Source organism: Equus asinus, chromosome 2 (assembly GCF_041296235.1).
Source record: "Equus asinus isolate D_3611 breed Donkey chromosome 2, EquAss-T2T_v2, whole genome shotgun sequence".
Taxonomy (NCBI): domain Eukaryota; kingdom Metazoa; phylum Chordata; class Mammalia; order Perissodactyla; family Equidae; genus Equus; species Equus asinus.
Window position 1 is genome coordinate 154,811,245 of NC_091791.1, and position 24,963 is coordinate 154,836,207.

Consider the following 24,963-nt stretch of genomic DNA (forward strand, 5'->3'; position numbering starts at 1 on the left):
GCTGCTGTCTGTGTCATTTCCTGGAGCAGTCAGCCCATCACTCCCTTATGGCCCTACAGTATGGCTGGAGATGGTTTGGGTAGTAAAGGACTGAGGCTAGGTTGAAAGGTGGGGGCTAGACTCATGGGACAGTGTGATGGGAACTGGTCTGGGGAGGCAGGTTTGGGGCTCCCTGCTTGAGGCTTAGCTGGTTCCCAGGAGAGCTAGCGTGGGAAGCAGCCTGGAAACGGGTTTCCCCAGGTGTCAGCGCCAGAGCTGCTTTCCCATGACCTCACCGGGCGGGTGGTGCCTCTCCCTTCTCCCCCTCCTTTCTAGAGCACCAAGCTCCGTGCTGGGGCTCTGGGGCGATCCTGAGCCCTCCAGCCTTCCTGCTCTGATCCTTCTAACAGTTCCCAGGGCCCAGGGTCTCAGGCTGGGAGGCCTCCTGGCTCAGAGCCTGAGGGTGAAGGGACTCCTCTACAGCCTAAACCTCAACCACTGGCCAAACTTCATGGGCATGGGTTGGTTGGACCCAGTCTTCCACCTTGGCCCTCACAGTCCACATAAGGACCTAGTGAAGGTCAGGGTGCTGGTTGTCAGCAATTTAAATAGAAGTTTGGTCCCAGAAATCCTATGGGAGTCAGGGTTCATTGGGTGAGGACTTGGAGAGGATCAGGGATCCAGAGAACATTCCCCGAAAATGGAGCTGGAAGGAACATTAAAGGGCACCTTGTGGGAAATAAAACCCCGCTTTATTTTACCCATGAGGAAAGTGAAGCCCAGAGAAAAAGGGTATTATCTCAAGTGAGGGATTATTACCAAGTGGCTGTAAGAGCACTTTGCTAACTCTAGAGTTGGGTCCATGGGTCAGTGTTATTCCTGTGGGGAGGTGTTGCTAAGGCACACCTGGGACACCTGCTAGGCAAGTGCTGGCCAGGTGAGCTCTCACCCTGTCCCAGCCCAGCTCCCTCTGCAGGAAGTTACAGCTGTGTGTGTGTGTGAGAAAGAGCGTGGCTGAGGGACAGAAATCCTAGCCAAGTGAAACCTCAGATAATCCCCAAGTTTAGTTTTAGCCAAGACTGCCCGCCTCCTGCCCCACAGGGGCCCCTCCCCAAGAGCTCCAGCCACCCTCGCCTCCCTTTGTCTCCTCGCCCCCCTCAGGTGGAGGCGCTGTAGCCAGGTTCTGAGGGGTGTCCCACCCCAGCTCCACAGTGTGCGGTTACCTCAACCCAGCCTGACATACTCCCCAGTGGGGCAGAGACCCAGGTTCAAGTTCAGGCTCTGACATCAACCATTACCTTAGGCAAATCTTCCCTTCTCTGTGCCTCCGGTTCCTCATTTACAAAACAAAGGACTCTGGACTCTGGATTTGAGGCTTTCAGACTGTTCTGAGGGGCCTTAGAGGTGTCCTGGGTGGGGGCGGGGGAGAGCCTAATTGGGTAATGTCTGGGCCCCGCCTCTGACTTCTCCCCTGATTCTTTGACGGCACCAGCACATCCACATCACCGTGCCTCCTCTCCTGCTGGGTCATGTGGGCCATCGAGCCTGGTCAGCAGCTCCTCCATCAGCTTCACCCCTGCTGATGCCCCTGCCACTGCTGCTCCCTACTCCAGTCCCTCCAGTGCTGCTGTCTTCCCTCTGGCAGCTCCCCAACTCAAAACTGTTACCAGCTCTCATTGCCCACAGTGAACTCCCAGCTCCTCGTTTCAGCATTCAAGGCCTTCTCTGGACCAGGCTGACCAGGCCAGCTTGTCCCGGTGATCCCCAATTATTTCTTTTTTTTCTTTTTTGTGTTTTCTCCCCAAATCCCCCCAGTACATAGTTGTATATTTTTTAGTTGTGGGTCCTTCTAGTTGTGGCATGTGGGATGTTGCCTCAACATGGCCTGATGAGCAGTGCCACGTCCTCACCCAGGATTCGAACCGGTGAAACCCTGGGCCGCCGAAGCAGAGCGCGCAAACTTAATCACTCGGCCGCGGGGTCGGCCCCTCCAATCATTTCTTGACTTCTAAATTCAAGTCTTTGCTGTGGCCAAATCCTCTAGTTTGGAAAGGACCCCTCCCAGATGCCCTGTTTCTCCTCTAGCCGTCTTCCATTACCCCCCTTCCCCAGGAGGCGTCTTTCACCTGTCTTAGTATCTACGCCACTCTCTTGGCACGCTGAGAGCACTCCAAATCTGGTCACCTACTCAGGCTGCATCTCCCCAGCTAAATGGAGAGAGAGAGTCCCGTGCATGCCCCTATCCTCCCACAGGGTACTGGGCTCAGGCAATGTTGGCTGCGACCCCTAAGTGTTCAAGGATAAAAAGCCAACCAGTGAGCCATGGAGGGGACACTGAGGATCAAGCTCAGCTTCAGGTTTGTATCACCAAAGCCTGGAGACAAGCCTAAGAGCAATGGCTTGCTGGAAAGGCTCTCTGAGGTGTGGGGCCCAGCCCAAGCAGGACCAGACGGATTTATCTGGTGGTTCCAAACCCCCCAGCTTGCTCTGCTTCTGTCTCTCTCTAGAATATGGTCTTTCTCTACTTTTCTGGAACTGTTTTTATCTCTTTCTCTATCTATCTGTTTTCTCCACTCTTGAGTCTAAATGTAAAGGAATGTTGATTCTATTAACTGGATAAAATTGTACGTTTCATACATATACATTCTTAGACAGCTGTCCTTATTTAAATTTTTTTTTTTTGAGGAAGATTAGCCCTGAGCTAACATCTGCTGCCAATCCTCCTCTTTTTGCTGAGGAAGACTGGCCCTGAGCTAACATCCATGCCCATCTTCCTCTATTTTATATGTGGGACGCCCACCACAGTGTGGCTTGACAAGTGGTGCCATGTGCACACCCAGGATCCGAACTGGCGAACCCTGGGCTGCCGAAGTGGAACGTGCGAACTTAACCACTGTGCCACCGGGCCGGCCCCACACACCTGTCCTTATTGATGTAAATTGTTTTTAATGTCTGTGTAACCAACCTTTAGTTGATTTGTTTTAATCTTTTTTTCTCCCATAATAAACACTCGTAGAAAAATTGGAAAATCCAAAGAACTAGAAGATTGAAAATTTACTCATAGTCTTAACTCCCCCCTAACATCAATAACAACGTTTTGATGTGCTTCTTTCCAGTCTTTAGTTCTATGCCTACTTTTAAACATTTTTTGTGCTCATGCTGTATACACAATTTTGTATTTTTGGTTTTTTCATTTAAAATTTTAACTTTTTTCACGTTATTATAAACTGGAACCAGAGGCTGTCCCTGAGTGTGAATGTGTGCTTACTATTTCCCCTGACCATGATTTCTTCAACTAGTTCCCCATTTGGGGGGCATTTAGGTTGTTTTCCTTTAACTTTTTTTTTCTGTTATAAATGAGACTACATCAACAACTAGTTATTTTTTTCCACCGTGGGTTGTTGACCACCTACCAGAAAACAAAGTTCTTCGTCTTTGACTTGGAGACCGGGCCTCGACATAGTCCCGTGTGCTCTTCCGAGGGAACCTGAGTTTCTGTGTATGTATGACTCCAGGGGGAGGGGCTTTTTCTGTTGGAGTGTGACTAGCAGATGGTGGGTGTTCAATAAATGCTAAATGATGACAAGGTGTGTATATATTTGTGTTCATATACATTTCTCTAGTCCCTGTTTTTGTTCTTGTGTATTTAAAGTGGATATTGTCTTTGTGAAAAACTGCATATTTCCATATATGTGCAAGTCTGTGCATCCATGTCTGTAAGTGTGGGTGTCTATCTTTATGCAACACATGTATAGCTCTGCATGTGTATGTCTGTCCTGAGGAGTGTGTGTTATACACAACCCTGTGTGTCTCTGTGTGTGTATGTTGGTCTCTGTGTCTGTGTGTGCACATCTAGGTTGAGCCCAGTTTCCTGGGTTCTGTGTCCATGTGTCTTTGTGTGTCTAGGCTCAATTCTGTGTGGATGTGTGTGAGGGTCTCTCTCCGTGTACATCTTTTTTTTTTAAAGATTGGCACCTAAGCTAACATCTGTTGCCAATCTTCTTTTTTTTTCTTCTTCTTCTCCCCAAGGCCCCCCAGTACGTAGTTGTATATTCTAGTTGTAGGTCCGTCTGGCTCTGCTATGTGGGATGCCCCCTTAGCACGACTTGATGAGTGGTGCCATGTCTGCGCCCAAGATCTGTACCGGCAAGACCCTGGGCCACCGAAGCGGAGCGCGCAAACTTAGCCACGGGGCTGGCCCCCATGTGTGTCTTTGTGCTGAGTGTCATGCTGGCCTGGGCTGGTGTGCGTGTGTGCCTTGCTTCCTCTTCCCCTGGGAGCGGAGTGGTGCCCAGGGCAGAGGTGACACACCCTCCGTGAGCTCCCCGTTCTCCTGGGAACCAGCTTGGGAGAATGAGTGAGACCGAAAGCAGACTGCGTCAGGAGCACCGGCCCCTTTTGCAACCAGCCCAGGCCCCAGGCGGTAACCGGGCTCTCACAGGTCAGACCTGCCCACTGTGCCTGGCTGCCAGGAAATCAGCTCCCAGCAGGGCTGCGCTGTCAGCGCCCTCCTTGGGCCTGGGCCAGATCCTCCGGTGAGCAGAACTCAGCCAGCCGAGGGGCCACATTAGTCACGCTGTGGCAACAGCAGAGATTGACTTCCTGGGCCTGGGCAGTGCTGGCTGTCCCTGGGAACCACTGGTTTCTGTCTCTGTGTGCAGCAAGGCTTAGGCATCCTTATCTCCTCCATCACAGCATTCCATTCCTACAACTGAACTTCCAGATAGGCCTGATGGCTCTTATTAGCTCCAGTTTCCAGATGAGGAGACAGAAGCACAGAGTCACATGACCAGGGTTAAGGCATAGCTGGGCCCTGGACCTGCTTTCCTGACCCCAGGTGCAGGCCTCTTTCTAGTGTGCCACCTTGGGGGTTCCGCTCCCTAGAAATGGTTGTCTCAGAGGGCAGGGCTGGGAGGTATGGTTTATGGGACAGAGTAGGTTGTCCTGGGCTGGGGAGGGAGGCAGAGGGAGACAGGGCGGGAGGTGGGATGTGAAGAGAGATGGCAGCACTGAACCAGGCCTGCCCTCCTAGTGGAATGTTCTCAAGGCTTTCTCCACTGAACAGAGGATTTGCCCCATAACTGGGATGACCACAGAATTCATTGTTGGACTCAGAATATTTTTAAGACTGAATGGGAGAGCCATTAAGAACCTGGGCTTATGGTCACCTTACTCATAACCCCTCTAAAAGGTGGAGCCAGTCATTGTCATCAGCTCCACAACCTCCTTGACCCTCCCCTGTGCCACCCCCCTCTCTCCCCAGGTGTCCAGATGACTCCCTGGCCCCTTGGCAGTGGAAGGCAACAGGGGAGCCTTTGGGTCCGCTGTGGGTCTAGGGGTTCCCTGGGGCCCTTTGAAGCTGGCAGAAAAGCAGGCAGCACGGACCCACCCAGCAACACCTGAGCTGCCACTGCTTCCTCCCTTGGACCTATATTCTCTGTGGCCGCGTTCACTGCCTCTGCTCGTCTTCTCTCCCTCCCCAGTACCCTGCACCAGTTGGGGAGCAAGCAGAGCCTCTCTCCAGATGTCTCCCTCCAGGGATGGCGAGATCACTCTTATGCTAAGACAGGGGACTCTCAATTCCTGCGGCTGTGTCCATTTTCCTACCCATGGCACCTCCCAGCAGGTCATGTGCTCTGCTGACCACCCCATCTCCCACGGGCCTCCTGTGCCAGCCCCATCCCCGACTGGCTGGGCTACTTTGGGCAAATTACAGACTTCCTCCTCTTCTCAGTGTCTCCCACTTGTGAAGGAGGGCTAATATTCTCTGCCCCTCCCTGGCTCCCAGGGGGCCTGCAGGGATATGCAAGATAATAGCGGGAACTGCTTTAGAGGAAGCTATCTTGAGAGCCAAGTAGGAGGTATCAGTGCTGGCCTCTGTTTACATGGGTGTGGACCTGGGGTTTCCAGCCTCCTGGGGTTTGGGACCAGCCCTGACAGTTTCTTGGCCTGGCTCCTGCTTCCTTTGTCCCATTTCCAGAGAAAGGACAGAAGCTGAAGCCAGGAGTCTAGTCGACTAAAGATGAGACATCAGAGCAAAAAGTTTGGGGCTCAGAAACTTCCTAGCCTAGCTCTGTCCCCAATCACTGGCTGTATGGCCTTGGGCCAGTTGCTGCCCTTCTCTAGGCCTCAACAACTTGGCTCTGACAGCCTTCCCCAGCTCTGCACTCAGAGGGTCCTAGAGCTTGTAACCTGAGGCCAACATCACGGTTTGGGGATAGAAAGGATCTTGTCATCTAGTCCAAGTCCTTTGCTTTTCATAGGCTACTATGAACGCCCTCCTTGGGGGCCACAGAGTAACCCTGGTCAGCCTGGTAACCCAAGGTCATAAACTGGTTGCAAAGAGGACCACTGGGGAGAAAGTAAATGCGTCAGAGAAAATCTACTGGGAAGACAACCCCAAGTGAGTTGGTGGGTCCACAACGTAATCTTTTGTACTCCATCAGTGTTTGGTTCCCCCTGGACCTTCAGCCTCTCCCTGCATGCCTAAAACCCAGCACAGGCCTCTCCTCCTCCTCCAGCTCTCTGTGCGACGACACCGGCTCTTCACTCTTCCCACTACACCAACAGCAGCCTCCACCCTGACTCTGCTCCCAGCCCTGGTCCCTGGTTAGGTTTCCACCTGGCTTCTCCACGACCACTGCCCTTTCAACCACACCTGATGGTCAGCCAGCTCCTCATCCCCAGCTTCCTCCTTCCTGACCCTGGCAGGCTTTGAAACCCCTCACCTTTAAACTTCTCTCCCCTCTATCTCCTGCCACCCCTCTGACCACTCCTCCTCTGCTTTCTCTTCCTCTGAGAAGACGCTCTCCTTGCTTTCTGCTCTCCTTTCGAGGGCCGCTGTGTTTCTCTCTCTCAGGAATCTCCCCGCTCCTGTTTTACCCTCACACAGCCTACTCCCAAATCCAGGAGCTCCATCCTCCCCACCAAGACCCCTCACCTCCAGGGCCTCACAGGATGCACCTGCAGCTGGAACACTCAGAACTAACTGTATGGCCCAAAGACTACAAAACTCATATATTTTCATAAAATATTCCTTATTCCTGGCCCTATTTTATGTTCCTTCTTGCTCCTTTTTTCAATCTTGTTCTTATTTATACTTACGTTATCTCATAATTTATAGGCCATTTCAAGCTGCCTTTAAATCTTTCCCCAGTAAGGCAAGGCATAAGAAAACAAAAACTAAGTAACCCACAATAAAATCAGTAAAACCAGTCTCCATCTGGTACCGGGTGACCCCTCACCTTCTGTCTGGTTGTCCCAAAGCTGCCCCTCCTCCACTGGGCCCTGTTTCTGTCGATGGCACTGTCACCCATCCAGGCTCCCAGGACAGAAAACCTGAAGCCTCCGCTGCCTCAGGTTCTCCCTCTGCATAATCCAGTTAGTAAGTCTCGGAGTTTCCCCCTTCCCCAGATCTCCAGCAGCCTCTGCTCTGTTCCATCCACACTGTCTCTATCCCATCTCAGCGCTTCATGGTCTGGTGATTTGTTTCTTTCTGAAATACATCTGAATACTTTTTGTTTTTTAAACTCACAACTTTTTCTTATTACAAAAGCAATAGATATTCATTGTAGAAAATTTAGAGAAGGCAGCTTGACAAAAAGAAAACGAAAACCACCTATAATTTCATCAATGAGATAACACTATGGACATTTGGGGAAATATCTTTTTTTGTTTTTCTAAACATATAGCCTTTTTTTTTTTTTAGCCCCACGACAAGGGGCCTCTTCATTTCTTTCCCAGTCTATTGTCTTGGTCTTTCAGGTTCTGGGCTCTGCTGCTAGAACCCCCAGGAGCCATGGCAGACTGGAGCAAGGAGAGGCAGGCGCTCCTAGAGAACCTGTGGGAAAGTTTGGGCCATCCCCTGGGCTGAAGCCGGGCTTCCGGGTTCAGGGCTTCCAGGTAGCACTATTGACAACCACCCCTTTGGGGGGGGGTGGGAGCTGAAAGTGTCTTCCCAGGCTTCAGACTAGCTGCGGTTGGGTGGGGAAGGGAGTGGTCTTGTGCAATAGGGCAAACCACTGCTCATTCAGGGCTGTTTGTTTAAGTGGGCAGGGATAGGTTTGGGAGAAACAGCTTAGTTTTTGTCATTGTTTATTTGAACTGTTGAGACCAGTAAGTTTCGGAGAAAACTCCCCAACATAGGGAAGGCAGGATGGGCTATAAGGGATAAGATGATGAAGGTCCCACAGTTAAATGCCTGGAGGCCCCTGGGAACAGCAGGCTGGATGGCGGCTGTGGATGGGTTAGCGCCCGCCCAGCTCAAGAGGACTGGAACTCAGCGCCTGCATTCCTGCAGCAATGTGGGCCGCAAATGGACAGCTCCCCGGGTTTCCTCCAGAAGCTAGAAATATGCATTTTTTAAAAATGAAGTTTCCTGACTCTTTGTTGATAACTAATTAAAGAAATTTAACTGCTGTTTGAGCCAAAGCATAATTGCAGGCTGCCAGCGTGCAAGCTTTCAACTAGCCTTCTCTGCACTTCTATCTGTACTTCATGTAGGTTATTCTGCCTGGTTTACTTGTTGTGGCTTCCTCCCTTCTTCCCTCTCCCTGCGGTGCAACCTCTAGTGATATGGCCTCCTTACTCTCCACTCCTTAAAGCTGAGTTTGGACCACTCCTTTCCCTGTTCAAATCCCCAAGTGCCCACCAACGTGGCCTCTGCCCACCAACCCCCCAGCTTTCCCTCTCAATGCTTGAACCAAACTGAGCGGCTCACTGCTTCCCACACAAAACAAGACCCAGGATCTCCACTGCCCAGCTTTTGCTCACTATGATTTTGCTATGCCTGGAACACCCACACCTACCTGCTCGTCTCATTTTATACCTCCTTCATGAAGCCATTTCTCAACCTCCTTCTTAATAGTTTAACCACCCCCTGCTTTATTCAACAGCCACTTGTTGGATACCTCTATCCACAAGAGGGCCCCCACATGGAGGACATGAAGCAGATGAGGGCAGACATGTACTAACGTGGGCCATACGTACGAAGCAGAGCCATGGACAGCAGGAGAGAATGGAGCGGGCAGCAGTGAACTTTGGCTGGGGAAACAGGGAAGGCTTTTTGAGCTGGATCAACGGGGTAAGTAGGAGCTTTCCAGGGGCAAAGGGGCATCTGAGGTGGAGGCAACTGTCTATGTAAGGGAATGGAGGCGTGAAAGTTCTGAGAAAGGGAATAATTTGGGTGGGGATGGAGCAGAGCGGGGCTGGGGAAGACACAGAGAGAGATAAGGAGCAGTTTGGGGACCAAATTGTTTTGTTACAGTATTTGCATCCCGCCGCCTGCGCTCTGGAGCGTAACTCCAGGAGCTCAGGGGCTGCGTCTCAGCTTTCATCGCTTCACACCTGCCACCTCCCTGGGACTAGTGTACTCTGTCCAAACCCTTGCAGCGAGAGCACAGCGCCCAGTAGTGCTAAGAGTGCCCCCTAGCGGCCCCTGCGCGATCCCACCTCCAGTCGCCATAGCTGACGCCCCTGTGCCCCGCCTCCACCCCAGCGGCTCTCGCTCTGGATGGCGCTTTGCTTGGCAGCGTCCCCCTTCCTCTCCACCCCTCCCTGAGAGGATGGTCTTCGGTCCAACACTTATTAAGCATTTATTCTGTGTTGATCACTGTTGTAGGCATCGGGATACAGAATTTAAGGAGTCATTAACCTCGCCCTGAAGTGCTCAGAGAACCAGCGGATGAGGGGGTCGGTTCCCAGTGTTGGGGGACCAGACGAGGGAGGGAGCCTGGTTTGACCCTTGAAGGACAGATGAGCGGCTGGCAAAGTAGAAAGCAAAAATACAGTGCTCTATGCAACGGGAACAGCCAAAGCACAGCAACCAGCTCCCATCCCCACCCCCCATCCACTTAACACTTAGGGAACCACTGCCATTTACTAAAGTCATAGAGCGAGCATGGGGGACTGGAGACTCAGAGATGACTGAGATGCCATCCACGTTTCCAGGAGCTCATAACCGGGAGGGAAAACAAGTAAATGGAAAAGGGAGTGCTCTGTGCTCAGGGTCCTGTGACCACACACAGGGCTGCAGAGCAGGGAGTGCCCCCACCTTGATGTGTGTGGTAGCATTTCCTGGACAAAAACCTGAGCTGAGGCTGAAAGATGAGAAAGGGAGGGTGGTCTGGGCTGACGGTACAACAGGTACAAAAACACAGAGGTATTAGCAGGTTACTCGTCAAAAGGAGGTCCATCCTGGGGTGTCAGTAAGGTTCTGCTTCTTGATCTGGGTGCCTGCCTCCTGGGCGTGTGCAGTTCCAGAAAAGCACACTTATGACTCATATGCGTACACTCACCTGGGTTGCAGAAAGTAGCCCCCAATCTCTCACATGGCCATTTTATTTTTCTGCACAGCACTTATCACCATTTAAAAGTATCCCTTTTGTAAGACTCTCTGGAGCCATAATGTTAGGGTTTGAATCTGGTCCTCCCGTACCAGTTCTACGACCTTGCGAACTCAACCCCACTGAGTCAGTCTCCCCACCTGTGAAATGGAGATGAAGATAGCACCTTTATCACAGGTTGTGGACCAAGGCAGTCACTTGAGGTCCATACAGCACTTACAGGGTGCTTCCTCTGTGCTCATCGGGACAATACTGAATTTCTAACGATTGGTGGGACCTGGTAAATAGGAACTTAATAATTTGTTTAAGAAATGAAGAAATGAATTAAAAGTATGACTTTGGTGGCTCAAACCAATGGAGGGGTGTGGATCAGTGGCGGACCTCCGCTGAAGGCCCTGGGCAGGAGCGCAGAGCCTGGGGGCAGCCGCAGTCCTGTGAAGAAGCAACAGCTTCTGTGGGTGAGCAAGGGAGATGGTGACCCGGGCCAGATGGGACTGTAGGGAGTGGAGATAAGAACCTCCCTCCCCTCAGTCCTCAATGACACACTGCAGTGAAGACGTCCCAGCTCCTGGCCAGGCTTGTTGACAGGCTCAGATAGGGAGAAAGAAGGCTCAGCAGAGCACTGCAGCCTCCTGAGGCCCGGCCCGGGCTCCCATGGCATCTCACCCTTCCCCTCCCCTCCCCTCCCCTCCCCTCTGGTGGTCAAACTTGGCACTTCCCTCTACCCTCAGGGGCTGGGGCAGTTTCAGGGAGGGTAGGAAAACCTGCTAAACAGGGTGGCCAAAGCCTGAACCAGTTGGACAGGGCGGTCCCATCTCCCCCCAGCGGCTCTGTCCCTCTCCTGGCCCACAGAGCAGAGGCAGAAGGCTCACAGGACAAACCATTTATTACACTATGCGTGGACTTAGGCCTGTGGGAAGTAGGGGAGCCCTGGAGGGTGCCGGGAGGATGCCATGGATCTGGCCCTGTGAGCCAGGCCAGGCCAGGCTGGGGCCCACTCTTGGGGAAAGGAGAAGCGGCAGAGGCCAGACCAGCACTTTCCACTCCTCTCACCCACCCCCACAGCATTAAATAACCAAAAAGCAACTCTGTACAGCACAAAATATGGAGGTCCCTCCCCCCAGCTCTGGACTGGGCAGAGTGGGAGGGGCAGCTCAGGAGGACTGGGTTGGGGCCTCCAACTTCCAACACAGCCCCAGGCCCCTTCCCAACGCCATGGGGTCAGGGCAGGCAGCTCTGAACAGGAATCAAACTCTGACTTCCTCCAAAATCCTAGGCAGAGAGGTCCATCTGTGTGTGGGACTCCTGACTCAAAGGTTTTCTGCTCCTCTTGGACCCTTGAGCTTCCTCAGGAGCAAATAGCCTGAGCACAGCTGAGACACCTTCAGGTGGGGCTGGAGCCCTGGCCTCTGAGGCAGAATGGTCCCGGGAAACAGGCTAGAGGAGTCTAGTCCCAAAGTCTTCCCCAGCCCAGCCTCCACCTAGGCAAGGAGGAAGCAGGGCCAGGTGAGAGCTGGCGAGAGGCCCAGGCCAAAGGGCCAAGGCAACTCCAGCTCAGAGGGGTCGGGTCGTGTGGTTATAGACCAGGTGCTCCGTGTCCTCAGTGGTGGAGACTGTGGAGCTGGTGGGGGTAGGAGGCGGAGGGCGGCGGTGGTGGTGTCTGTGGAAGCTCTTTCTCTGGTTCTTGATGAAGCAGTAACCCAGGATGGCTGCCACCACCACAATGCAGGTGACTAAGAGCACTGCAACGGCAACCTCCACGGAGCCTGGGGGAAGAAGGGGCCAAATGAGCTCCCGGGGCCTTCTCAGTTCTGATGCCCACCCCCATTCTATACTGAAGGGATCAAGTCCAATGGATGCCAGGTGTGGAAGGACCTCGAGCACATGAGAACTGAGTGGCTCCATGAGGAGCTCAGTGGGAGGGATGCTTATGGGCCTCGGGTCTCAGCTCCAGGTTGCTTTCCTTGCAGGTGGTGTGGGGAAAGGCCTGAGACTCTGATGGCAAACATCTTGCATGCACTTTACCATGCTCCCCTCCCTGGCCCATGGCAGGTAACAATAATTATTGATTGTGGTACTCTGTCACTTTAGTCAACCTTAGGATCCTTCTCAACACAGGTTTAGGCAGTGACAACCAAGTGAGTGGAGTTGATCCTTGAGTTGATACCTATTCACTGGAGACAGGGCAGACCAAGGCTTACCTACGCTGGGAATGTGGCTTTCCCGCCGCAGACCAAATACATCCTTCTCTACAAAATGATGGGGAAAGAGACAAGTCAATACTAAGGGCTCTGAGTCAGTTGCTCTCTGGTGCTCCAGGCTCCCCCCACCCTGCCATCCTCTCTAGCCCCTACTCCAGGTGCTGAGGACAAGGCGTGACCAGCCCAGGCTTTGGGAGAGAGCAGAACACCCTAGCAAAGCCTTGACCCTCCCATCTTCCACCTCCCACTGCCCTGCTCACTGGAGATGCCACGGCAGGACTCAAGGCACTGCTGCTCCTCCTCAAAGTTGTTCTTGTTGCCATAACAACCGCCATAGGTAAAGCGGGCGCAGCGTTCACTGAAGGGGTTGTAGTACCAGCGTGGGATGCTCTCCAAGCAGAGGCCTGTGTCCGGCAGGTCCACGCAGTGCCCTGGGGGGTGAGGAGCAGGCAGAGGGGTGAGTTAGTCCCCAGGGCCTCCCTGCCACCGTCCACTAGGCTCCACATGGTTGCTGCCTGCCACCTCCTGACCCATCTTATGCCAAGGACGGCTGTGACTCAGTGAGGGCCTCAGAGCCCCAGAAACATCTGGCCCATGTAAAGTGTTGCCAAAAGCATGGAAGACAAATCCTGGGTCATAGTTTAAGTACAGAAGTAACTACACCAACTCACAGAACTATTTCTTTTTCAATTTTCTTTCAGCTTCTCTCATTGTGTCAAGGTCTCGGTTTCCACTCCAGCCCTGGACGGCCTACCTCTTAACAAAGAAGGCTCGGGCTCTGAGCCTCAGCGGCAACGACGTCCAGCTAAAATTGATTACCCTTGTTTTATTATACTTATTTTAATAGTCGATCTCAATTTGTGGCATGGAACAGTGGCTTTCCATTGATGGGAGTGATGTCAAATTTCCCTTTTAGTACATTAAGTTAAAAAACTAATTGATTATAGAAAAAACATGAAGTAAAGAACACCTCAGCAATACGTGGGCATGGCTAAATTTCTGAAGGTGTGAAGAGGATGACTGACGTTTGGGAAACAGAGCCAAAGGAGCTCAGGAGCCCCCCAGCTCTCTCTGCCCCCAGCCTGGCACACACAGCAGGCTCCTCGGCACGCTGATGGGATGAGTGAGGATGGCAGTGCCGGCATTGGCCCTGACCCAGGGGCCCTGGGGAGGACCTCACCTTTGTCACTATGGAAATGGATGTTCTGGAGCTCCTCGAAGCCACTGGTGTCTGCAAAGATGAGAGATCAGAGGCACAGGCCCAACGAGGGTCTCCCAGGGGTGCAGGGTGAAAGTTCGGGACCTCCCCTCTGCTGCCCTCCTGCCCCGCCATCTCCCAGGCCTCACATTTGTCACAGGTGGCCTCATCGGAGGCATCGGGGCAGTCGGGAGTGTCGTCACACTCCAAGAAGCTGTCGATGCAACAGCCATCGCTGCAGCGGAACTTGGTGGAGGGACAGGTGCCTGAGCACACTGGGTGGGGCGGGGCGGGAGGGTGAGGTCAGGCTCGAGAAGAGACCAGCATGTACCAAAGGGCCATCATGTACCTGGCTCTCTCTACCCCCACACAGCATCATGACACGTCCTTGTTCCCCTCCTGCCCTCCCCGTCCTGAGCCTTCCAACACACAAACTGGGAGGAGAGGAGGATGCTGGGCAGCGAGGGGTGGGGCCTTTGTGGTCCTTCCACATCCTATGAAGGGAGGAATGACTCGGGCAAAAGCAGCTGGGTCAGGGGCAGGGATGTGATGTGGCAGGGATGAGGGGAACGGAAAGGAACAAAGCCCACCTGGATGGTGCCTTTCCACGGATGGACCTGGGAAGGAGAAGACAGAGAAGTGAGAGGAGGCAGGGCCAGGCCCCAGCAGGGATGAGCTGACCGGGGGAATGGGGGTCTGTGAATGGAGGACTCCCATGCCCACCTCTCTGACCGGTGTAGGCAGACAACTCACCCTGGGGGAAAGTCACCTGAGCCCCAAAGCTGCCCCGCAAAGGCCCACCTTGCACATCGCGGCAGGCCAGCTTGCACTCTTCTTCCCGAAGGTAGTTGTTCTTGTTGCCCAAGCAACCTCCATAAACAAAACTCTTGCAGATCTGTTCTGTGGGGTCGTAGTACCAGCGGGGGAAGGAACCACGGCAGCGCCCCACCTTGCTGGATGCGAGGCAATATTCTAGGGGGAGGAAGGCTTATGAGAGGTGCCTGCAGGGCCAATCAACAGAGGGGGTTACTCCAGGTGCTGCCTCCCCGCCCCCTCCCTCACCTTCTGTCTGCTTGGCGGATAGCACGGTGATGGTGATGTTGGTCGTGCTGTCTGGCTGGTCTGAGCCAGCTCTCAGCTGGAACAGGTAGGCGCCCTCCTTAAGTCCCCACAGCTCCACTTGGTCCAGATCATTCTTCTGTATATAGGAGTGGCCATCAGGCTGCGACCCCCTGATGCCCTTGGGCTGTCCCAGGCCCTCCCAGCCACACACCTCCCCTAGGGAGAGCAGAGGGACTTGGTATTAAATGCATCCTCAGCTTCTATCCACCCCACCCCACCTAGAGCCACTGGTTGGTCTGTGGCCCCAGAAAGGGGGGTCTGGAGAGCTGAGGAGGGGGTCAGGGAGCCAGCCCAGTGTCTCACCTCTACCCTGACGTCCGTGTCACCCTGCAGTAGGTGCCAATCTGTGGTCCCCACACCCTTCAGCACCAGGGGTTCCTGGGGCTGCACCTTCAAGTCCACGCCTGCCCAGATCCTGGGGATCCCGGACCCTGGGGGAGGGGGAGGCAAGGTCAACTCTCACTGGATGGACCAGCTCTCTCCTGGCAGTGGGGGAAGGATGGGCCACCCCTAGACCAGCCTAATCCTGGGCAGTCCGCATGGGGTGCAGGCAAGAGCTCACCACTCAACCATCTTCTTGCTCTCTCTTAGATATATTATGTCTTTGGTATACTGAAGACATTTTTATGTTGTTAAACTCACATTCTGAAACAAATGACTGAGTAGCATGTGCCATCTGATCCTATTTAGGAAATATATACATAAATATATATATATATCGGAGGGATTATTCCTATCTTCTACAGTAAGCAGGTCTTGTGCCAATTACTTTAAAAAGTTAAAGTAACATTATTTTTGGAAAGCCAAATAAGTAAATGTGTGACTAACACCTACCACCCATCAGTCTGCTGGCTGGTTGCTGAGATGCCCATCCTAGTAGAGACCTTAAGCTCAGCGTCCCTGGCCAGCAATGTGGCAGGTCTTAGGGTCCCAGGGTGAGTGGCTACAGGAAGAGGGTGTCTCTGCCACCTCAGACAGATCCTGCCTCCAGTTATGAGGGGGCTGAAGAGGCAAGGATGGATTCTCCCTAGGGTCTTCAGAGGGAGTGTGGCCCTGCTCACACCTTGATTTTGGACTTCTGGCCTCTAGAACTGTGAGACAATGAATTTCTGTTGTTTTAAGTCACTCAGTTTGTCGTAATTTGTCAAAGCAGCCATAGAAGATTAATATACTGCCCTTGAGGAGACTACAGATAAGACCTAACAACATGAAACACATGGGAGAAAAGACCCAGCAAGAAGTGATACGTGGTACGTGTACAAGACAAGGAAGAGGACATTCAGAGAAGGGAGAGGCCACAGCAGGCTACAGGAATAAGTCAAGGCTTTCTGAAGAAAGGAGAAAGGAGTTTTTGATTCTTTTATTTTGTTTTTGTTTGGTGGCGGGGAAGAATGTGCTGTGTTGTTGGTGACAGCAGAAAACATGAGGAGCCAAAGCAAGGAGCTGGGAATTTGCAAAGCTGGTTTGGCAGACATTAAGAAAACCAGCTGGGCTCAGAGAGACCCCAAAGGGCCCTAGATGCCAGGCCAGGGCATGTGGACACAGCAGGAGTGACATTCAAATATTTAACAACTGGCAGTATAGGAAGGGGACACACACTAGCCACGAGCAGTGGTGCAGAGTTCTGGAAGCCCTGGCTGCACCAGACATTGACCTCCTAGATGCACGATCGAGGTCCAGGAGTCCTAAGGGAGGGCCAAGGGCCTGAACAGCAGCGACAGTGCTGAGCTCCAGGTAGGGCTGTTTATGCAACTGTTTGGAATTATTTCTATGGAGTGAGGAGACGAGTGGACCAGTCAGCGGTTCACGGCAGATGTAACAGGAGCGGTCTGAATCAGGGGCCTGACAGCTAAGGCGGATGTGGGAACAATGCTGAGCAGACGCTTCAGGTTTCCATGCATGACAGACTCTGGGAACTGGGGAGGAAGAGCCAGAGCCCAGGCAGAAGGGAAACCAGATGCAGAGGGAACTCGTGGGTTCAATCACAGAGAAGTTGAACTTGAGGGAGAGAAGACCATCCAGAGGGGCGGTGTGCAGAGGGCGCTCCAGAGAGGCGAGGACGGGAGATGGATCTGGAGTCATACTTATTAACAAAGCTGCCACTCACTGAGTGTGTGCCTGGCATCACGTAGGTACGTTACCTGCATCATCTACGTCAAGGGTTGGCAAACTATGGCCCACAAGCCAAATCCAGCCCACCACCTGTTACATTTCTAAATGGCTGAAAAAAATCCAAAGAATAATATTTCATGATGTGAAAAGTACGTAAAAATCAAATTTTGTCTGTAAATTGGAAGACAGCCTCGCCTATTCATTTACATACCGTGTACGGCTGCTTTCATGTGACGACAGCAGAACTGAATAGTTCTGACAGAGACTGCATGGCCCACAAAACCCAAAATATTTACCATTTGAACTTTCACAGAAAGTTTGATGACCCCTGACCTACATTAACTTGCTTTCTAACCATGATGCCACAACGGTGTTCTCACCCCTTTCCAGAGAAGAACATTGACATCAGAGAGGTTAAATAACTTGCCCAGGATCGCTCAGCTTCTAAACAGCTGAGCTGGGATTTGAACCCTGGTCTGTCTGACTCTATAGCTCATGCTCTTTCCAAAACACCACGCTGCAGGTCACCACCTGCCCAGAGGTGTGATTTTGATAGCTTTTATAATCTTGTGGTTTTGTTGTTTTTAGCTTAGGTAATACATATACATAATATAAACTTCAAAAAACACAAAAGGGCAGTGAGAATTAAGTCGCCTCTTCTCCGTAATCCCCCAGGTTCCTCTCTCCAGAGGCACTCCATTCTTTAACTGGTTTATGTGTGTGACTATCCAGAGTATTGAATTCATAAGCATGCAGGTTCTTCTTATTTTTCCCATAATATATTTTAGAAATCATTCCATGACAACACAGTTTCTTTTCTTTTCTTTTGAAGAGTACTCATTGTATGAATGCACTATAATTTACAACTTAATTAACCAGTCTACCAATCTCCTCTTAATTTAGAGGCTCTGCATTGGTGGCCCGGGTTCAGTTCCTGGGCATGTACCTACACCACTTCTCGGTGGCCAGGCTGTGGCACTGACTCACATACAAAACATAGGAAAGACTGGCACAGATGTTAGTTCAGGGCAAATCTTCCTCAGAAAACAACAAAAAGGCACTATCCTGCACCAATAAAAAAAATTTTTTTTAAAGAACTAAACCATGCTGCCTCAGGGTTTATTATGATTATTATTAAAACAGGCTCACAGTATCCAATTATAAGATGCTGACAGACATCGAGATCGTTTCCAATCCTTTGCTATTATAAACAACACTACAGTGAATAACTGGCTGGTAAGTTGCTTCACACGCGTATAAGTATAGTCACAAGATGAATTCCTACAAGTGGAATTGCGTGGAAGGTTGTGCACTTACACTTTGGATGAACGTTACCAAACTGCACTCCAGAGAGGCCTTACGGAGGGTTACGTCAAGGGTAAGAGAGTTCAATGGAAGAAGAGAAGGGAAAAGATAAGAAGGCTGACAGGAGGCTGAGTCATAGAGATTCCCCTTTGAGGAGGCAGGGAAAGCAGAGCCATTGTGGGACTCACAGAGGGTGGTCCCATGGGTGAGAAGACCAGGACACACAGTGACAGCAAAAGGATGGGAGGGGAGAGCTGCCACAGAGAAACATGTCAAATGGTGCAGAGGCCTCGGAGAAAGAGAAAAAGGATCTGGGTTCCAGGAGTTGAGGGGAAATAAGACCAGGAGAGCAGGAAAGGAAAGTGCCTGTCTGGAACCATCCCTCAGCCCAGTGGCTTGGCTGGAGATCAGGAGGAGGCCAACAGGGCTCCGGGGCAAGGGGGCAAGGAGCTAGGAGGAGCCCGTTCCTCTCTCCTTGCATTTGCAGAAAGCGATCAGCCGTTTAAAAGGAGAAAGGAGACAGGAGACAGACTCCTTGGCAGTCTCCCTGGCAGACAGGCAGGCTAGCCCCACTAGCCCCCAGGGTGGAAGCGGCAGCCAGAGCGATGTGTCAGACCTTCAGCCAAATCAGTGAAGTCCACCCACACAGCCGTCCTGTCCAGGCCCCAGTCTTCAGGAGCAAGGGGCACAGGCCCTGCCCTACCACTCCCTGCTTCCCATCCCTAAGAGAGCAAAGGGCTAGAATGGCAATAAAACCAGCCTCTGCCCCAGAGGCCAGGCCTTAGGATATCTCCAGGGAAACACAGACTCCACCTCCCAAGCCACTCCTCGAAGGGAAAGAGGGGGAGAGCCGAGGAGGGGGATGGAGGGCGATGGAGGAAGGAGCAGGGTGCTCAGGCGGCCGCAGGAATCTGGATTGGACTGGCCACAGGCAGGGGAAGGTGAACAAATCAACTCGCTCTGGGGAGGGTTTCTCTCTACCCGGTACAAGAATCACAGGTTTGGGGGCTGGCCTGGTGGCGCAGTGGTTAAGTTAGTGCGCTGTTCTTCCACAGCCAGGTTCACTTCCCAGGTGCAGATCTACACCACTCACTCGATCTACACCACTCATCAGTGGCCATGCTGTGGCAGCATCTCACACACAAAATAGAGGAAGACTGGCACAGATGTTAGCTCAGGGACAATCTTCCTCACCAAAAAAAGAGAAAGGTTTAGAAGGCCTAAGCATCCCCGCCCACCTTGCCTGCTCCACCTACCCTCACCTCCAGGATGCTCTAATGGCTTGATCCTTCTCTTATCCACCTCCAAACTCTCAGCTGAGAATGGACTCCTTAACACACACACAGCTTCCCCCACTCCCCAAAGCATTGCAGCAGCGCCCGGCCCTGAAAATGGCCTGGAGCTCATACTCAGTCAAAGCCCTACCCAGCTCCCTAAATGCCCCAGGAAATCCCCGTCCACCCTGTCTTGTGCCAAACAGGCTAATCTAGGAGCAGGCTGAGGTTTCCAGATAAGAAAGGCTGGTCCCAAAACCATGTGACTCGGTCCAGCTCAGCTCCCTGACCAGACCCCAGAGTTCCAGGCACTGGCCCTGGAGTGGGACTCCCATGGGGCCTCCATCAGAGCAGCAAGGGAGCTCAGGTCAATTAAGAGTCATCACCACCTACACGCTCTGCTACTTCCTTGTGGAACAGGCTCAGGCTCTGGCTCAGTGGGACTTGGTGGCCCAGCCTGGCCTTAAGATGGAGCCCCCCCCCCAGAGTCCTCATCACAGCTCTCCTCAGAGATCCAGGAGAGCTACTCGAAGGACAGGGAGAAGAGCAAGCCTTCGCCTGGGAGAAAGGATGGCCCAGGAAAAGGCTGGAGAGGGAAGCTCCTTCTCCACTTTCCAGAATTGAGTCCAGCCCCAGAGTCAGCCCCAGCCCAGTCCTGGCCGCTGGGTTCCCAGGTCTCTGGTTCTGTTATCCGCTGGGCTGTCTTGGGTCAGAGACAGGTTTCTTCTAGAAAGGTGGTCTTGTATGAAAAACAGCACGAGACTTTTGGAAGTCCCTCCTGGAGTTGAGTTCCAGGCCTCCCATTACGGGCAGTGTTATCCTGAGCAAATTATTTAACACAGGAGTCGATTTGCTAATCTAAAAAGTGGGGTGACTACTAATAGCACCCTTGTCAAAGGTGGTTATCATGAGGCCTAAGTGAGAGGCTGGGTGGCACAGCAATCGGTGAACTGTAAAGCGCTAGCAGAGGTTATCAGTCATGACCCATCGCTGCCCTGGAGCCCCACCTGGCCAGAACAGCTGGTGGCGAGAATGGGGAACGAAGGTCTCTGGAGGGACCCTGAGCCAGAGAACTGCTCAGTCCCAGGAGGAAAGAGGAGGAGCCCTGGCCCCCACTTTGCCCTTATCCTTGGAGATAAACAAGGCGAGCAGACAGCTCGGCTCCCAGATCCTAAGCAGGGAGGGCACACAAACTCACCTGCCGGGACAGCTGACATCCCTCCCCCACCAGGTACACATACCAGTGGGCTGACTCACCCAGCAACCCTCCTCACCCCCACCCTAGAGCCTCTAGGCTACGGTGCCCACAACACCACCCTCTCCCTGTTTGGGTCACCCCCATTCTTGGGCTTGTTCTTTAGTCTCTGGGGTCTGGCAGTTTTCCCCAGCCCACCAAAAGGGCAATATGTTGGGGGGCGGGGTGCACAGAGATGCTAACCCATCCCAAGCCCAACAGCATAGGAGACTACCCTTCACCGGGCTCACTGGATAGGGCCTCAAGGTGTCCAGGCCAGTGCTTGGCCAGAGGGGCCTATCTGCTCACCAGGCAGCCTCCAGACAGCTCACTCCCTGACTCAGCAAAGCAGGGCCAGACATCGGGAATCCTGAGGAGCTGCCTCCTCTCTTCCACACACACACCCTAGAGCATCAGCCCACTCAGCATCCCGAATTCCTGAGCCAGAGTCTGGGCTCTCGGATGTTGCCCCTCCCCACTCAGTAGCCCGTCTGTTTACTGTTTATACTACCCACTTCTAAGGAGGAGCTGGGGTAGAATGGACTCTCCTTTTAACTCCTTTCTTTTTTTCTTTTTAATATACATAATTATTTTGGGGGGGGTGAGGAAGATTGGCTCTGAGCGCACATCTGTTGCCAATCTTCTTTTTTTTCTTTCCCCAAAGCCGCAGTACATAGTTGCATACCCTAGTTGTAGGTCTTTCTAGTCTTCTATGTGGGACGCCGCCTCAACATGGCTTGAGGAGCGGCGCTAGGTCCGTGCCCAGGATCGGAACTGGCCAACTCTGGGCCGCCCAAGCGGATCGCGCAAACTTAACCACTACGCGGGCCCCTTAACTCCTTTCTGATGCTCGCCTCCCCCAGGACTCCATCACCAGCGCCCTTTCTTAGTCTCTCCAGATGCAACCATCCCAGCACCCTCCTCCTTACCTCCAAAGCCCTGGGTCCGCAGCTCGCGGTAGGAGCGGTAAACCTCCCGCGTGAGGTAGTTGATGAAGCCCTCCCTGGGCGCGAACTTGCACACGAAGTTCTGCTCGTAGAGGCAGTCCATGAGGAAGCAGGTGGCGATGGCGTCCTCCCCGCCGTCGGAGCGCAGCTCCACCAGCGCCAAGTTGCAGTTCTGAGTGGTGCAGCAGGCGCGCACGCAGTCCCAGCCGCGGCGGACGGTCGGGGAGCCCAGGAAAGTGGCCCCGTTGCTGACCGAGGCCTCGGTGTCGAGCACGAAGTCAGGCACCCCGGCGGTGAAGCTGTCCAGGCAGGCGGGTCCTGCGGGCAGCCCAGGGGACTCGGGCGGCGGCCCGGCCTGGGTGCCCCGGAGGCCGAGCTCGCATAGGAGCCAAACCAGGACCGCTGGGATGAGGGCCTGGGAGAGGTGGGCGCCGGCCATCGTCCTCCCAGGGGCCGTCGCCCTCCTCCCCACGGGGGTCACCTTCACAGTGCGGGCCTCTGGGCCCCAAGGGTGCTTGAGACCTGAAAGAGGGGAGGGGACGGAGGAGGAGACACACCACATCAGCTGGGGAGACTTCAAGGGAGGCGGGCGGGCCGGGAGGAAGTGCAGAGGAGGGAGGGGAGCATCGAGCACCCAAAGAGGGAGAGGCGCACGCGCGCCCAGCCCTCCCACGCGCACTGGGGTGACCCCCAGCCCCGCCACCCACGGACGGCCCGACTGCCGGCTGAGGAGCTCGCGTACCCGGACGCACGCGAGGGCGGAAAACAAAGGGCCAAACATGCTCCGTCCGGCTCTGCCTCCGCCTCGGCGCGCGCCGGGCCCCGGTTACCTGCGCAGGTGAGTGGGGTGGGGCCGGGCCTGCCGAGGTTCCGGTCCCGCCTTCCTGCGCGGCTCGGCCCGCCGCTTCCGCCCCGCTGCCCGGTGCGCTGGATCGGCCACCTCCTCCTCCTAGTTTCTGGTGAAACTGAGTCAGCGCTGTCGGGGCGGGGCGGACGTTAACCCTAGTGCCGCTGGCCCCGCCCATGCCCGGTGCGCCTCGGCCGCCCCGCCCTGGCGAGCTTCCGGACTGCCCAGCCCGCCATCCCCACTCCCCTGCGGTTGGGTCCCCAAGGGGGCTCTGAGGCCCTGGGGCGACCGGCACCGGGGCGCACCCCTCCAGGCTGCTGTCCGCAGGCTCCACCGAGTCCAGCCTCGCAGGGAGGCCCCGCGCCCCAGAAGTGCTCACCGACCTCGGAGGCCCGGACCCGGCCGGGAAGCTCCCTCGACGTCGGGCACGTGAGGGTCGGGCGATCTGGCCGGTTGCTTCCTGCCTTCCTTTCTGTTCCGGCCCGCATTTCCAGCCCCATGCCTGAGGCGCTGGTGAAGGGGCTGGGGGAGGAGACTTGGGGGAAAGCCCGATGCAAACGATCTTGCCGTCGGCGTCAGCCCTCGGGAAACATTTCCATCTCGTGGCCGGAAGAGATCCTAGAAGCTGTGTGGCTGCACCTTTGATAAGTGGAATCCGGGATGCCTGCTCCAGCGTCCCCGCCCTTGCCAGCTCCAGGAAGCCCTCCTTTCTGCCTGAGTGAGAAGCTGAGGCCATTTCCCGCGTCCCATTTCCCAGCCTGATTCGCAGTGTTTCCCTTTTGTTTGAGGCCTTCCCTCCTCTTGTACTAACGTTTAGGTTCCGGGCCCCGTCGGAGCTAAGTCCCTGTTGGCGCTCATTAGCATCCTTAGCGCCCTGTTAGCTTCTGCTGTCTCCCCTGGAACACAGGTTCCCTCTTCTCTCTCACCCATGTGCTCCTGGTTAAGAGCTGGCCACTCTCTTCCAGTGAAATGCCATCCTTGGAAGCTTAGAGGTTCCAACTCATCAAAGTAGCAGAGTTAATGAATGACCTTCACGGAACCGTGGACTCTTTGATGCCACCCTCACTGCTGCTCCTGAGTGAAGAACTCTTAAAGATCTTTCCCTCCAGAGCAAGATTGCTCTTATTAATGCCCTCACGAAATAAGAGATTCCACCCCTTTTCGTGATGACTTAACAAACCCCTGCCCAAGGGGAACGTTCGTCCTAATTTCTCATTTAGAACGGCTTGACCTGCTGGGTCCCATAGCCAAACTTTCGGTCACTTTCCTGGCTGAACTGAAACATCTGCCAGCTGCCTACGTTGTGGGTGTCAGGGATGGGAATCTGGGGTCTGTCTCCCTTTCTCTGGATTTTCTGGATTTTTCCAGAGCCCCTGGCACAGTGGTGGACACAGGGCAAAGATGGTTTGCTGGGAATGAAGCAAACGGTTGTGCACTTACTGGAAAGAAAGGGTTTTGTTTGATTTGATTCCTGCCTCCTCTGATACCTTATTTGCACAGAAATGCTAACACAGGAGATGCTTACCTTCTTGTAATTTTACATTATCACAGATTTATCATTACATCCATGGTACACACTGTTACAAAAACCTACATTTATCAAGCATTGACAATGCCCAAACCCTGTTCCTAAGCACTTCACGTACATTGCCTTGTATACTCAAAACAAACCAAGAAAGTAGGTACTATTTTTATCCTCACTTTACAGATGAGCAAACAGGCTCAGACAGGTGAACTTACCTGTCAGGTCATGTGGCAGTTAGGTGGCAGAGCAGGGGTTGGAGCCCAGGCAGGCCAATTCCGTTGCTTCAGCACCTAAACCCCGGGCTTTGCCAGACTCGCAATTCTAACTTCAGCCAGAAGTTCCACCCTCACCTCAGATTCAACTTGCCTGAAACAAAAACTCATTTTCAAGTGGTGAGCAGCCGCCATTAGTTGAGATGCTTACTGCGTGCCAGACACTTGACATATATAATTGCTAATGCCCACGACAACTCTGAGAATAGTTTCTACTTTGCACAAGTTTACTAACGCCATCAAGGTCATGCAGGGAAGAGTGGAAGCCAAGGCTGTATAGGGGTTGAGCTTGTGGCCTTCTGGCTCAGACTACTGGGTTTAGCTCTCTCATCTGCCGCTTATCATGGGTGTGGCCTTCGGCGAGTTATTTAGCCTCTTTGTAAATGAAATATGGCTCCATAGGGTTGTTATGAGGAACCAATGAGTTAATACAGATAAAGCATTTGAGACCATGAGTGCTCAATGAATTTTTGCCTGAAAAAAGTGACAGAGCCAAAACCTTATCCCAAGTCTCTCTTACATCAAAAACTACACTTTTCCCACTACCTCATGTTGCTTCTTACATACTAAAAAAAAAAAAAAACTACGCATAACAGGGAGAGGA

The 24,963-nt window shown here is 53.3% G+C and overlaps 1 protein-coding gene and 1 long non-coding RNA gene across 7 annotated transcripts; one reads left to right on the plus strand and one right to left on the minus strand.

Moving 5' to 3' along the window:
- Positions 1 to 8,937: 8,937 nt before the first annotated feature.
- LOC139043251 (uncharacterized) lies at positions 8,938 to 13,351 on the plus strand. Its single transcript, XR_011500311.1, has 3 exons — positions 8,938 to 9,061; positions 12,293 to 12,374; positions 13,225 to 13,351. It is a non-coding gene; the product is annotated as an uncharacterized lncRNA (long non-coding RNA).
- Positions 11,191 to 23,999, minus strand: SPINT1 (serine peptidase inhibitor, Kunitz type 1). 6 transcript variants are annotated; one of them, XM_014857377.3, is made up of 12 exons: positions 22,946 to 23,999; positions 22,546 to 22,691; positions 21,698 to 22,237; positions 15,147 to 15,274; positions 14,784 to 14,919; positions 14,523 to 14,693; positions 14,312 to 14,338; positions 13,871 to 13,996; positions 13,704 to 13,754; positions 12,784 to 12,954; positions 12,524 to 12,571; positions 11,191 to 12,088 (listed from the first exon to the last, which is right to left on the minus strand). In XM_014857377.3, the coding sequence occupies exons 1-12, from the start codon at positions 23,296 to 23,298 to the stop codon at positions 11,877 to 11,879; spliced, it is 2,109 nt and encodes a 702-aa protein (XP_014712863.3). In that variant the 5' UTR covers positions 23,299 to 23,999; the 3' UTR covers positions 11,191 to 11,876. The 6 variants fall into 6 exon arrangements, with proteins under 6 accessions (XP_014712863.3, XP_014712864.3, XP_070359616.1 ...); XM_014857378.3 differs by having other exon boundaries at positions 22,458 to 22,691; positions 22,942 to 23,999; XM_070503515.1 differs by having other exon boundaries at positions 22,458 to 22,691; positions 22,946 to 23,106.
- Between the last annotated feature and the right edge of the window lie 964 nt (positions 24,000 to 24,963).

What these genes read in the sequence shown, in the direction of transcription:
- SPINT1 (XM_014857377.3), bottom strand. Translation starts at nt 23,298, where the DNA reads ATGGCCTCAGCTTCTCACTCAGGCAGAAAGGAGGGCTTCCTGGAGCTG. An exon ending in CACCCCACTCACCTGCGCAG is followed by an intron (nt 22,238 to 22,545) that starts GTAACCGGGGCC and finishes CCCCTCTTTCAG; the next exon opens with GTCTCAAGCACCCTTGGGGC. An exon ending in GGCCTGCCGCGATGTGCAAG is followed by an intron (nt 14,339 to 14,522) that starts GTGGGCCTTTGC and finishes TCTCCTTCCCAG; the next exon opens with GTCCATCCGTGGAAAGGCAC.